Here is a 12373-nt window from a genome sequence, read left to right as displayed (position 1 = left end):
GCTGTGTGAATGCCGTTTCAAGCCTCTCTGCCTCACACTAGAAAACAGTTAGGCTATTGTGATTGAAATATTTGTAAACATTTTGCGCAACGTTTATAATATTGGAGAGAAAAAAAAGATTCTCCAAACTATCGATTTAAAATCACCGTCTACAATATTCCTATAGAATAAAATGATAGGTACCGGAATTATAATGGCTTTCAATTTATACATTTGTTTTACTACGGATGGGACTTGGGGTAAAAAAACAACAACATAGGGGAGGTGTAATGTGTGCGGAAGTGAAATCAAAACTCCGTGCAAGGAGACTTTCGATCCTATCATAGTTAGTAGTCGTTAGTGATCTACGAGCCAAAAGTCGATAGATCTTCATCTAATTGTGAAATCATGGAATCAGACAAGGTACTACATATCGCTAACTTTAGCACACTGTTTGTGTGCATGGTGCTAAAGTTTCCGCAAATATTTGTTTTGATGCGCGCGAAATCGACAACGGGTGTCAGCCTCAACAGTCTTCTGCTGGAGCTAACCGGGTATGTTTTACAAAGCAGTGCATGGTAATATTATACTCTGTCCTAATACCTGCCTTTTTAGGTTCTATGAATGTGTAATTGGTTGTTGATTGATGTTTGCATGGTGGTTTAATTGTAGACTAGAAATCTAATTATATGTGACGATAATACCTAATTGCAACGCTTGCGGATACAGTGTAGCCGACAACATCATGCATAAAATAAGTTACATTGTATCGAGTAAACCCATGATATGCAGTACACTTCCTGCGTTCTATGGTTGACTCATGTAGGATGAAAGTAAATAGACATTCAGAAAAACCATACAAACCATACATTAAATCATGATGACTGTACAGACCATGTTGCAGTGTTGCTCTCAATTGAAATATCCTTGTTGCAGGGCAAGTATTTATCAGATTTGGTTCAGCATCAGATTAAAGATGGCCCAGGGAATTTGACCTCATCCACCCAGATGGCAGTCTGCCTATTTTGTGATTAAAAAAATCTGTGTGTTTGCTTGTTCTAATGGACATGGAGAAGCTCTATCTTTGTGAGACAGTAAATATATAAATGTGAAGAATATCAGTTATCATCCTCCACAGCTCACTGGATCCTGACACTCTGCCAGAATTACACTGGTTCTCAGGCAAGGAAGGAGTGGTAGGCATACAGCATGGGTATTTTACCGTCTGCTTGCTACTTTACATGACTCATCATGGTTTGTTGACGTTGCAGTCCCTAATCTCTCCATTTAGCAACACATCATCCTTTCACTTCTCTCATATCCTGTTGGCTCGAAGCTCATTGCACCATATCACGATACACACCTAACGTTGTTATTGTTCTAAGAAACATTCTCTAATTTGGATCCTGACGCATTATCGTATGAAAATGCCCTTAAATACAGCGAATGGTTGGGTCAGGTGTGAACATTCCATCACAGGTTGCTCCCTTGCAGATCCACGGCTTGCTTGTTCACTTTGTGTTCCCTGTTGTTCCCACATGTAATTCTTTATCTTCCATAAATTTAATATCACATTTCTTTGTTTTAGGTTCATTGTGTTTGTCACCTACCAGATGTACTATGACTACCCACCCCCAACCTACTTGGAGTACCCCATCCTCATTGCTCAAGGTGGGCCATCATTCTACCTTTTGGTAAAAGTGAAGGTTCCTGTTCATTCATTTAATGAAATAGTCCTATTTCCCAGGTAACAATACTCTCCAGACAATAATCCAACCACATTGTTAGTTGCCGACTTATCTTGCATCCCTTTAGGGTTGTTGCTAACCACAAATGGTAAAAAATTAAGATAATCTATTGTGGTTGTACTCCAGGTATTCGTTCCCCAAACCTACAGTGGGTGACAATGCACTAGCCTTGCATACCTGATCTCTGTATAAGTGTGTTACACAGTGAGTTACAGCTTGTTCTTTTAATCCTGTTGTGTGCCATTATTTGTCCCAGATGTCATCCTCCTGCTCTTGATTCTACATTACAATGGCAGCCTGAAGCAGAGTCTGATCTATGCAGTTGTGTATCCTTCTCTGCTCATGCAACAAAACACAACACACACACACACTCCTGATTTACATAATGCTAACGTTTTGGAAATTGGTAGCAGATCCTTGACATGGCTTGATCAGGTTTGTGGTAGGCTGGCAACTACTCACTGTGCAGAAGTGGATAATTGATTTGGCCATGGTAAGTAGAAGACTGATGAGATGTGAAAAAGAGCAGTAGGTTATTCAGACAGTCAATGTCCACAATGTCAGAAAGCATATTGTATTATGAAGAACAGCTTGCAAAGGACTCTTATTAGACTCACATTGATGAAATTGTTTCCACAGACCAATATAGATATAGCACCAGTCAATGATGAAGTAACATTGAAAGGTCCTTTGACATGATGCAAGTTATCTAAATCAATTGCTTACCTTTCCATCTCTCTCAGAGCCTGTGTACATTCATCAGTGCTGGCAGTAAATTTGCCCAGCTCCAATGCCTGTGGCAGTCCAAGGACTCAGGGCAGGTTAGCGCCCTCTCCTGGGGTATGGCTACCTACACATGTTTTGGTGAGTGAACCTAATTCTAAACCACACACACACATAGGCCATAGCCCTTACAGATCTGTAAGGATATAAGTATGAGCGAAACAGCAGCAAATTGGAGCTATGACCAAGTGCCTGCCTAGGTGATCTCGCAACCACAGCGATGAAGATAGTCTTGGAATGTAATAATGTGATTTATGTTAACTGTCTTGTTTCAGCAAGGATTTACACCACCAGTGTGACAACTGGAGACATGCAGGGTAAGTCAGTCCTGTCACTGCAATTATCAGGTGTTGGCTGGAGAATGAAAATGTCTGTTATTACATTTTTGCGCAGCAGCATGTGTTTCTAACACCTCTGTTTTGTCTTCCACTGTCCACAGTTCTGGTGCGATTTATTGTCATGGCACTGCTGAATTCATGGGTGCTAGCTACAGTCTTGTACTACAGGAAAAGGGCTGGGGAAGTACAGAAGAAGCAGGATTAAGTCTCCTGTCACAAACAGTTATTACCTCCAATGTCTAAAACCGGACAATTTGTCTGCACTCCCTCTTTGTGTTTAATTTCACCCAGACATGAAGCTGAGAACTGGACTGTGTGGGTGACAAATGGACAGGTGGCAACCCTTTTGGCAAACCAACCCTTTTGGCATCAAAAGGAGGTTTTTTTCTCCTAAAATGTTTGGTACCATTCTTTTAAACATTCCATTTGGCTGTATTCTCAGTTTGACAACAGGTCAAGTTAGTACAAAATATTTTAAAATGTGTTGAGCTAATATATTGGGTGTATTAATCCTTTCTGTTGAGATGCAGATGTTTCTCAGGATAAAACATTAAACAGCTGTAATTTTCAATGTATTTTCTAAAGATTTTAATCAATAAACCATACCACCTTTGAAATAGTGGCCTTCTGTTATTAGCGAATATCAGAAAGCATAATTGTTCTTCAGCATATCTATAAAACTATTTGACTAGTATATGCAGATATCACACAGGACAGTGGTGCATAACTTATTTTTGGTATAGAAAAGACAGCATACACATCAATGACCTAAACCAGAAGGCACATACATTTCTTTATTGTAGCAATATCAAACATGCATTCTGGATGAAGCGCCTTTAAATACAAAGTGGACAAGGCAGTATAAATAATACAATGTGCACTGTATGTCATGTAAAATATTGTATATTAATATGTATAAAACGTGCTTTTTAGAAGCTTGAATAAAGGAGAGCACACCATCACTCTCCACCTGAAATATGAGCCAGATGCACACCACGTGCTAAGAGGAATTCTTTACAAAAATATCGGAAACATTCAAAAAGCTTCCATTACAGGTTACTGTTCCATACTTTCAGCTTGTGAATGAATACATTTGTAGTCTTTTTCCATCTTTATTTAAACAAAGATACGTAAACTTGATGTTCCCCTCTTCCATGGAGAAAAATACAAATCTTACGGGTGGACTTCCAAAAGAAAGGCATGTAGGCAACAGCACACTGAAAAATGTAGGGGGGCCCTCCAAGTTGATTTTGAAGATGGTAGGGGGGCCCTCCAAGTTGATTTTGAAGATGGTAGGGGGGCCCTCCAAGTTGATTTTGAATAGAAAATAAACAGCATAACTTCTAAGTCATACAATACTCGTGCTTCATCTCTGGTTTGCTCAGATGTACAACCAAACAATGAAGGAGTAAAGCTATGGTATTAATGCTGCACTCCTTGCATTCAGCTGGTGCATTAAACATTTCCCTCTTAAATTGTCATGCTGCATGGTGTAAGTACATTAAGGCAATGCCAGGGTGAAGTGCTATTAGGTAAGTGTTAGCATCTGAACTTCAACTCTATCCACCTACCAGTTTACAGTATAGTTCTCCTTGTGGGCGTAGTGTTCTGCACTAGATACTTACGATGGCTTGTAATCGTGAACTGTATTATATAAAGAATTGTCTTTGCCACGAACATTCAGGTTGGCAGATCACCTCAAACCTCATCTCTTGATCTCTGCTTTTTCCAATGTGGATTTCTTAAGTGTTGTCAAGGTAAGTCCCTCTGCTCTCACATGCCGTTTAGCTTAATTGAGGCTGCTGTTCTGTGTTGAGTGAAAATCTGGATACAAAGTCCAAAGCCAAACCCCTTCCCATGGCCTCGACATCCCCTCGCCTCACCCCCTCCTTAAGGAACCTGGAGAGAAGTTGCTCTTTGTATGCACACAGACAACAAGTAGTTGTGTTGGCACATTGTTCTTGGGAGACTAGCAGTTGAAGTGACTGGCAAAAAAGACAAGGCAGAAGTGGAATAGATAGAGAAGTCTTCTGGAAGAGTGAAGTGCAATCAAAGTTGTGCATGGAGGAAATGCCAAGTGGAACATTGTTTGTTATCAGTCTTTTGATTGCGTGTTAGGAGGAAACACCCACCACCTCGAACCAGCACCACATTCCCAAGTAAGGTTAACTGGAGAAAGAGAAAACAGAGGGGAAAAGTATTAGTTTCTCTAAAACCAACCCACAGCTCAGTGACATTGCCTGCATCACCACACACAGCATGCAGCTGTCACACATACAACCACCCATAGTCACACAACTTTGCAGAATGGATCTTTTGATTGCATGTTTTATTGCAAAACGTCAGTCATCGTAAATAAACATACAAACCATCATATTATAACACTCTTCTACATTAAAAAAACGAGTCAATCTGAAACACACAGAGAAGATGTAAGTCATGATGTCTCAATGGCCACTTTTGGAGTCTTCTCGTTGCATCCTGGGGGTGTCGGCTCTAGGGGGACTGAGGTCAAAGGGAAAAGGTCACACAGGGTTCAGTAGGAGGCTGATATAAGAAAAGGGATATCCAGAAAGGAAAGCGTTTTAAGGGTCCGATCACAGGAATCAGATCCAGTAGTGTGGTAGGGTTCCTGGAAACCTAAAAGTGTTTGTAATATTTCCTGACATTCAACTATGAAGACGAGAACACATGCACATTTAATTTCTTAAATTCAGGTACACGAACACCAGGCAATAGATTAGAGAAATATAAGAATAGACAATATTCAGCTGAGAATATCCAAGTTCTATTCCAATACAACCAAACTCACTGCACAACATGCCTTTCTCGGGATTTACCTAGGCTTTTACCCTATCTGCTCATCAGAAATCAAAAGCATCATCATCGATATCATCTAACTCCCAATGCCAGTCCTGTAGGCCAAAGTCGAGCAATCTGAAAGAGGAAAGTGGTGTTGAGCATGGCCCCTAACCACAGAGCACTAGTCACATCCTTCTCACATAAGTATTTAAAAGCCCAAGCTTTACGGTTTATGTCTGGCCTTTGCTTTTACCTGTTCTTGCTGGGGGGCAGCTGTCTGCTGGGCCGCCTCATGGACTGGCTGGGCTGGACCTTCATGGAGACACGGGGCGAGGAGCGGGCAAAGTGCTCAGGGGCCGGCGGCTTCTTTGTGATCTTCTTGACCAGTCGTCCCACCCACTCTTGCTGCTCCTCCTGCGACACAGCCAGCAGCAGCAAGTTCTTGGCCATGGACACATCATAGTTCACTGCAGGGGGACAAAAGGGTTTATATTGTGTTTAAGACAAAGATCTGTGCAAACAAACTTACAAAACAGCATTTTGTTGTGTTACAGCCTGAATTAAATAATTCTCACCCATCTCCACACACACACACACACACACACATATAACCCCATAATGACAAAGTGAAAACATGTTTTTAAAAATGTTTGCTAATTTTTTCAAAATAAAATACAGAAAGCTCATTTACATAAGTATTCACAACCCTTTGCTATGACACTCCAAATTGAGCTCAGGTGCATCCAATTTCCTTTGATCATCCTTGAGATGTCACTGCAACTTGAATGAAGTCCACCTGTGGCCAATTAAATTGTTTTGAGAAACACCTGTCTAAAAAGGGCCTACAGTTGACAGTGCATGTCAGAGCAGTAACTATACCATGAAGTCCAAGGAACTGTCCATAGATCTCCGAGATAGAATTGTGATAAAGTGTAAATCTTGGGAAGGGTATAAAACTATTTGTAGAGTGTTGAAAGTTTCCAAGAGCACAGTGGTCTCCATCATTGGTAAATGGAAAAAATATGGAACTACCCAAACTCTGCCTATTGCTGGCCGTCCGACGAAACTGAAGAACTAGGTAAGAAGGACCTTTGTCACTGGAATAGCTTCAGAACAAGAATGTGAAAGTCCTTGAGTGACCCAGACAAAGCCCAGACTTGAATCCCATTGAAAATATGTGGAAAGACTTGAAGATTGCTGTTTACTGCCGTTCCCCAACTAACTTAAGAGCTTGCCAGGAAGAATGGGAGAAAATCCCCAACTCCAGATGCTTCTACAAAGTATTAACTCAGGGGTGTGTATACTTATGTAAATGAGATATTTCTGCATTTCATTTTCAATACATTAGCAAAAGATTATAAAAACATGTTTTCATTTTGTCATTATGGGGTAGTGTGTGTAGATGGGTGAGATTAAAAAATAAAATGTTGAATTCAGGCTAACAAAACGTAGAATAAGTCGAGGGGTATGAATACTTTCTGAAGGCACTGTATGTTAACTTGCTCTGCAATAAGTAACGACACCACCCTCACGCCCCACCCCTACCTTTGCAGGGTGCGATGATCTCTTCCTTCTTGTCCATGTGGTCCTTGTGACACTTGATGTGGCAGCGCCTGCACTCCAGGGCAGGAGGAGGCTTAAACATGTGCCACAGGGGCTTGGTGCACGCCTCACAGTTGGTAGGGAAGTGGTAGAGTGTAGGGATGAACTCATGGCCCTTGTGGCAGATGTAGCTGGACTTCTCTCCACTTGCCAGCTCCACTGGGAACTCAGGCTCCTTCTTACACTCTCCTTCGTTGGCATACAGAATCTGAGGAGAGAAGGAAGAGGCCATCACTGTCGATGTCAATCATTACCATCAACAGTATGAACTAGCCCCATCACATGAATCGTTAAATAAATGCATGAAGAAAGAGCCATAAGAAGCAAGGGACCTGGAATATCCTGGGGATCTCTTTGGCGTCAGCACGGTAAACATCTGTTTGAGTGACAGGTCGCACATGGAAGAGTTTACTGAAAAGGGAATAGAACAAAACGTCAAGGTATTTTTTTTTTTACTACAGTTCTCTGCATTAGCATGATCATTTAAATGTAAATAAAAGGAGCAGGTAGATAGTCATTACTCACTCGATATCCAGCACCATGTAGGGGTTGGATAGCTCTTTGTCCTGTTCGTTGTTATAGAACAGAATCTTCTTGCTGCTTACAACCACATACTAAAGAGAGACAAGAAAACATTTAACTGTAGAACATCAACAATATAAAACAATGTTTGATCAGTAAGCCAGTTTAAATCTTTTCACCTTTCTCTCCCATCCAAACTTCTTTGTGTTGTTCCTCACCGGCAGTGAGAGCCATCCCTCTAGTCTCATTTCTGAGAGTGAAAGAGGGGGAAACATTAAAACAGCAGGCTAATGTTGTGATAGATCTACATGCATGAGTTTGTACATATTCCCAGGAAACATAACTTTTTCGATTTCAGTCCACAAAAATTATGTAAACAGCAGATGCAGAAAATGTCCACAGCAACTTTGCACACATTATGGATGGACTCAACTGCAAAACATGCAGGTTTAATATCTGGTGTTACCAGCTGCAGAGAAGTTTTCCTTCATAAATGGACAAAATATCAGTCAACCAGTCAAATCAATCAATGTATCAAATCACGCAAATCATCGGAGTCATTAGTAGCCTATTAAAGTGATCCTGTATACATACTGGCAACTGGACAACACAAGTAAAAAACAATCACATGCCAAAGACAATAGGAAAGATATCTGGCACTCCAGGACAAGAAAGCAAGTCACACCCCCCCCCCCTGTTCAATAGAATAAAGGTGCAATCTTTCTTGTACTTAAAAAAGGGTGGTTACAGAAGGACTCTGAAGACAGCAGATTGGAAGGCCAAACCAGACTCCAAGTACTAAAACTGTTCAGAGATGGGGGGGAAAGGAAAGGATAAACGAATACAATAGAAAATACAAGAGGTATAGAAACATTACTGTAAAAGGTAAGTGTCAAAATCACTGAGTGAATAAACTGTGAAGACAGAAGCTCAAGTGGTTTTAGTTCTTTATTAAGCAATAAGGCCCAAGGGGGTGTGGTATATGGCCAATATTTTTTATTTTATTTTTATTTCACCTTTATTTAACCAGGTAGGCTAGTTGAGAACAAGTTCTCATTTGCAACTGCGACCTGGCCAAGATAAAGCATAGCAGTGTGAGCATACAACAAAGAGTTACACATGGAGTAAACAATTAACAAGTCAATAACACAGTAGAAAACAAAGGGGGGGTCTATATACAATGTGTGCAAAAGGCATGAGGAGGTAGGCAAATAATTACAATTTTGCAGATTAACACTGGAGTGATAAAAGATCAGATGGTCATGTACAGGTAGAGATATTGGTGTGCAGAAGAGCAGAAAAGTAAATAAATAAAAACAGTATGGGGATGAGGTAGGTGAAAAGGGTGGGCTATTTACCAATAGACTATGTACAGCTGCAGTGATCGGTTAGCTGCTCAGATAGCTGATGTTTGAAGTTGGTGAGGGAGATAAAAGTCTCCAACTTCAGCGATTTTTGCAATTCGTTCCAGTCACAGGCAGCAGAGTACTGGAATGAAAGGCGGCCAAATGAGGTGTTGGCTTTAGGGATGATCAGTGAGATACACCTGCTGGAGCGCGTGCTACGGATGGGTGTTGCCATCGTGACCAGTGAGCTGAGATAAGGCGGAGCTTTACCTAGCATAGACTTGTAGATGACCTGGAGCCAGTGGGTCTGGCGACGAATATGTAGCGAGGGCCAGCCGACTAGAGCATACAAGTCGCAGTGGTGGGTGGTATAAGGTGCTTTAGTGACAAAACGGATGGCACTGTGATAGACTGCATCCAGTTTGCTGAGTAGAGTGTTGGAAGCCATTTTGTAGATGACATCGCCGAAGTCGAGGATCGGTAGGATAGTCAGTTTTACTAGGGTAAGCTTGGCGGCTTGAGTGAAGGAGGCTTTGTTGCGGAATAGAAAGCCGACTCTTGATTTGATTTTCGATTGGAGATGTTTGATATGAGTCTGGAAGGATATATATACCATGGCTATGGGCTGTTAGGAGCTCTAAGTTAGCCCAATTATTGTTTTCACTAATTATTGTTTTCACTAATTAGTCTTTCGATCAATCAGATCTGAAAAATATTTTATGTGATTGGTCAAAAGACCAATTAGTGGAAAAAAAGATGATTTAAACACAGCCTGTTTGCCTACATACATCAGTCAAACGAAGACAGCTTGTCTGTCGAAACGTTGGATATTCCATTTTTTCATCTGAGCTCCTAGAGTGTGCGGCTCTCCTTTATTTTCAAGTCTTCGTCTTAATAGGTGTGTGTTTCTTTTTCTTCTAGATTAGCCAGGCAACTGCCCCTAGGCACCACACAACGCGGACTGCCTGGATACAGCCCTTAGCCGTGGTATATTGGCCATAAACCCCTGAGGTACCTTATTGCTATTATAAACAGGTTACCAATGTAATTAGAACAGTAAACAAGTAATTGTGTCATACCCGTGGTATATTGTCTCATACCACGGCTTTCAGCCAATCAGCATCCAGGGCTCGAACGACAGTTTATAATTAGGCTTAGAGTTAAGAAAATAACTGAAAGTCAATTTAAACATACATGTGAGGTACAAGGCTATGTGAACAGGACTGCTTGTAAATTGGGTTTAGCACACATACTGTATAAAAGGGGTACTCCTTACCTGTGTAGGCGTCGTCCGCATCAAAGTCTGGTCCACTGTTGATACTGGCTGATTCCAGGGAGGAAACATTGGCGGAGCTGAGGAGGTTACGTAGCTGCTCTATGTCACTATCCTTACTGTCCAGGGCCATCTGCAGCTCAATGCGTACCTGACTCTCATCCGCTATTTGCTATTTGACACAAACAGGGGGAAAGGAAACATACATATGAAATGTCTGTATATTTTGAGGCCCCTGTTAGCTTAGTTGATCTCTCTTGGTGTGACTGACCACCTGCATGAGCTCTCGCTGGTAATTAATGATGGAGTTATACAGGTGGTTGTGTAATGGTAATGTGACAGTTAATATAATGTTGTGTTGCGCTTGGACTGACCGCCTGCATGTCATTGATCTCTCTCTGGTACTTGATGATAGAAGAGTTGAGTTTCTCCTTCTCCGATCTCAGCTCCAGCTGCAGCTTCCTATTCTCCTTCTCCTTCCTGCGTACGTCAGTGTCGTTGCCGCGCCGACTGCCTGCCGCACGTACCTCCTTCCTGTTCATGATCTCCGCCAGCTTGTTCACAGCCTGATGCACACAAGATAAATCAATAGTCATGATGAACATTAAAACAATAGACAATAAAGACAAGTGTCTTCAACACGATTTCCTTGCTGTGCAACATTGTAAAACTTTGAAGAAATGACATTATATCTGCCTTACCTGGGTCTTCAGTGTTCTCTCTGACTGGAGCTGCTTCTCAAACGTGAGCTTCATCTGGCTCATCTGCTGTTCGTCATCCTTGGATGTCTGCAGCTCTGAACACATGGCAAATAGAATAGAAATATAGTTAACGCTTTATAACCAAACACATGCACACCCGCCCACACAGGCTGGATGCAGAAATTCACCTTCAAGCGTCTCCCTGAGTTTGTTGTTGAGCTCCTCCTTCTCATTGGCCAGGTTAGCCACGTCGCTGGTGAGGGTTCGGTTGGCCTCCTCCAGCTGGGCAGGAAAGAACAGACAAAAAGTGAGACCAATCCAATAGTATTTAGCTGCAGAAAGCATCCTCACGGCCCAGTAGGTTTCACTTCAGTCACACTCACAGATCTATTGGTCACAATGCTCAATTCCGTTGTTGTTTACTCCTGATCCTGGCTATAGTCCCAGCCCAATACTACAGTAGCACACAAGAAAACCTGATTAAGCTTATCAAGGTCTTGATGATTATTCAATCAGTTGAATTCTGTGTTTTCTAAAGCACTAAGCAGGGACAAAAGCCCAATCCCACTGCAGCCCTCCAGGAACAGGACACCAGGCAGGGTTCGTACAGACAGTGGCAAGTCAAATTCAAGGACTTTCAAGTACTTTTTCAAACACTAATATTTATTTTCAAGGACCATCAATTTGTAAGTTTCTATTGTGCAATTGTTTTTAGTCACCAACAGATGGCAGTATATCTCCACAACCTCATGAAAAAAACAAAGTGATGATGTTGATTGATTTCCTTATATGAACTGTAACTGAGTAACATCTTTGAAATTGTTGCATGTATTTTCTTGCTCAGTGTATATAATATTAAATTGACTTCATATTTAAATAGTCTTTATACTGTATTTCACTACATTTTAGGTCCCACAGGCTGTCCCAACACATAATGGCATGAAAGTGAATACTGAGTGTAAAAGGCCTTGAGATTACCCTAAAATGTTGTATTCTATACCCATTTGAAGAGAAATTAGTTATTAACGTGTTTGATTTAAAACTCTCTCAGGGAACCCTATTTACATTTTAGGGGACCCCACATGGGTCCCAGACCCCAAGTTTGGTTACTACTAACCTCTCCCCCTGCTTGCTTCAATGCATCCTCTCTCTGTGCATCTCCTTTGCCTCCTTCATTGCAGCCTGACTCAGCACTATCTGTCTCACTACTCTCTATAAAGGAAAGGTATTTTGTTAGGGTACTATAAGTTCTCATATCTTGTTTATAGCTAGCTTAATT

The 12373-nt window shown here is 41.3% G+C and overlaps 2 protein-coding genes across 5 annotated transcripts in view; one reads left to right on the top strand and one right to left on the bottom strand.

Moving 5' to 3' along the window:
- The first annotated feature begins 241 nt into the window (after positions 1–241).
- On the top strand, positions 242–3465 carry slc66a3 (solute carrier family 66 member 3). The gene is made up of 7 exons (XM_020501347.2): positions 242–533; positions 1568–1650; positions 1984–2053; positions 2163–2220; positions 2471–2591; positions 2786–2827; positions 2950–3465. Exons 1-7 carry the CDS (start codon positions 388–390, stop codon positions 3051–3053), a joined length of 624 nt encoding a protein of 207 aa, XP_020356936.1. The 5' UTR covers positions 242–387; the 3' UTR covers positions 3054–3465.
- A 147-nt stretch (positions 3466–3612) lies between these two features.
- The window catches only part of LOC109904161 (rho-associated protein kinase 2-like), a 52550-nt gene continuing 43789 nt past the window's right edge, over positions 3613–12373 (bottom strand). Inside the window, exons 23-33 of one of the 4 annotated variants that reach the window (XM_020501344.2) lie at positions 11283–11376; positions 11095–11189; positions 10768–10959; positions 10397–10565; positions 7954–8024; positions 7778–7866; positions 7585–7663; positions 7196–7460; positions 5904–6117; positions 5689–5785; positions 3613–5017 (exon numbers count right to left, since the gene is read on the bottom strand). In XM_020501344.2, the coding sequence (XP_020356933.1) occupies positions 5713–5785; positions 5904–6117; positions 7196–7460; positions 7585–7663; positions 7778–7866; positions 7954–8024; positions 10397–10565; positions 10768–10959; positions 11095–11189; positions 11283–11376 (1341 nt within the window). In that variant the 3' untranslated portion in view covers positions 3613–5017; positions 5689–5712. Of the gene's footprint in view, positions 5786–5903; positions 6118–7195; positions 7461–7584; positions 7664–7777; positions 7867–7953; positions 8025–10396; positions 10566–10767; positions 10960–11094; positions 11190–11282; positions 11377–12373 lie in introns of all 4 variants that reach the window. The other 3 variants (XM_031788034.1, XM_020501345.2, XM_020501346.2) reach the window with 3 other exon arrangements.

Source organism: Oncorhynchus kisutch, linkage group LG14 (genome assembly GCF_002021735.2).
Source record: "Oncorhynchus kisutch isolate 150728-3 linkage group LG14, Okis_V2, whole genome shotgun sequence".
Lineage (NCBI taxonomy): Eukaryota > Metazoa > Chordata > Actinopteri > Salmoniformes > Salmonidae > Oncorhynchus > Oncorhynchus kisutch.
Note: the sequence above shows the minus strand (reverse complement) of the source record. Positions and strands in the feature narration are given on the sequence as shown.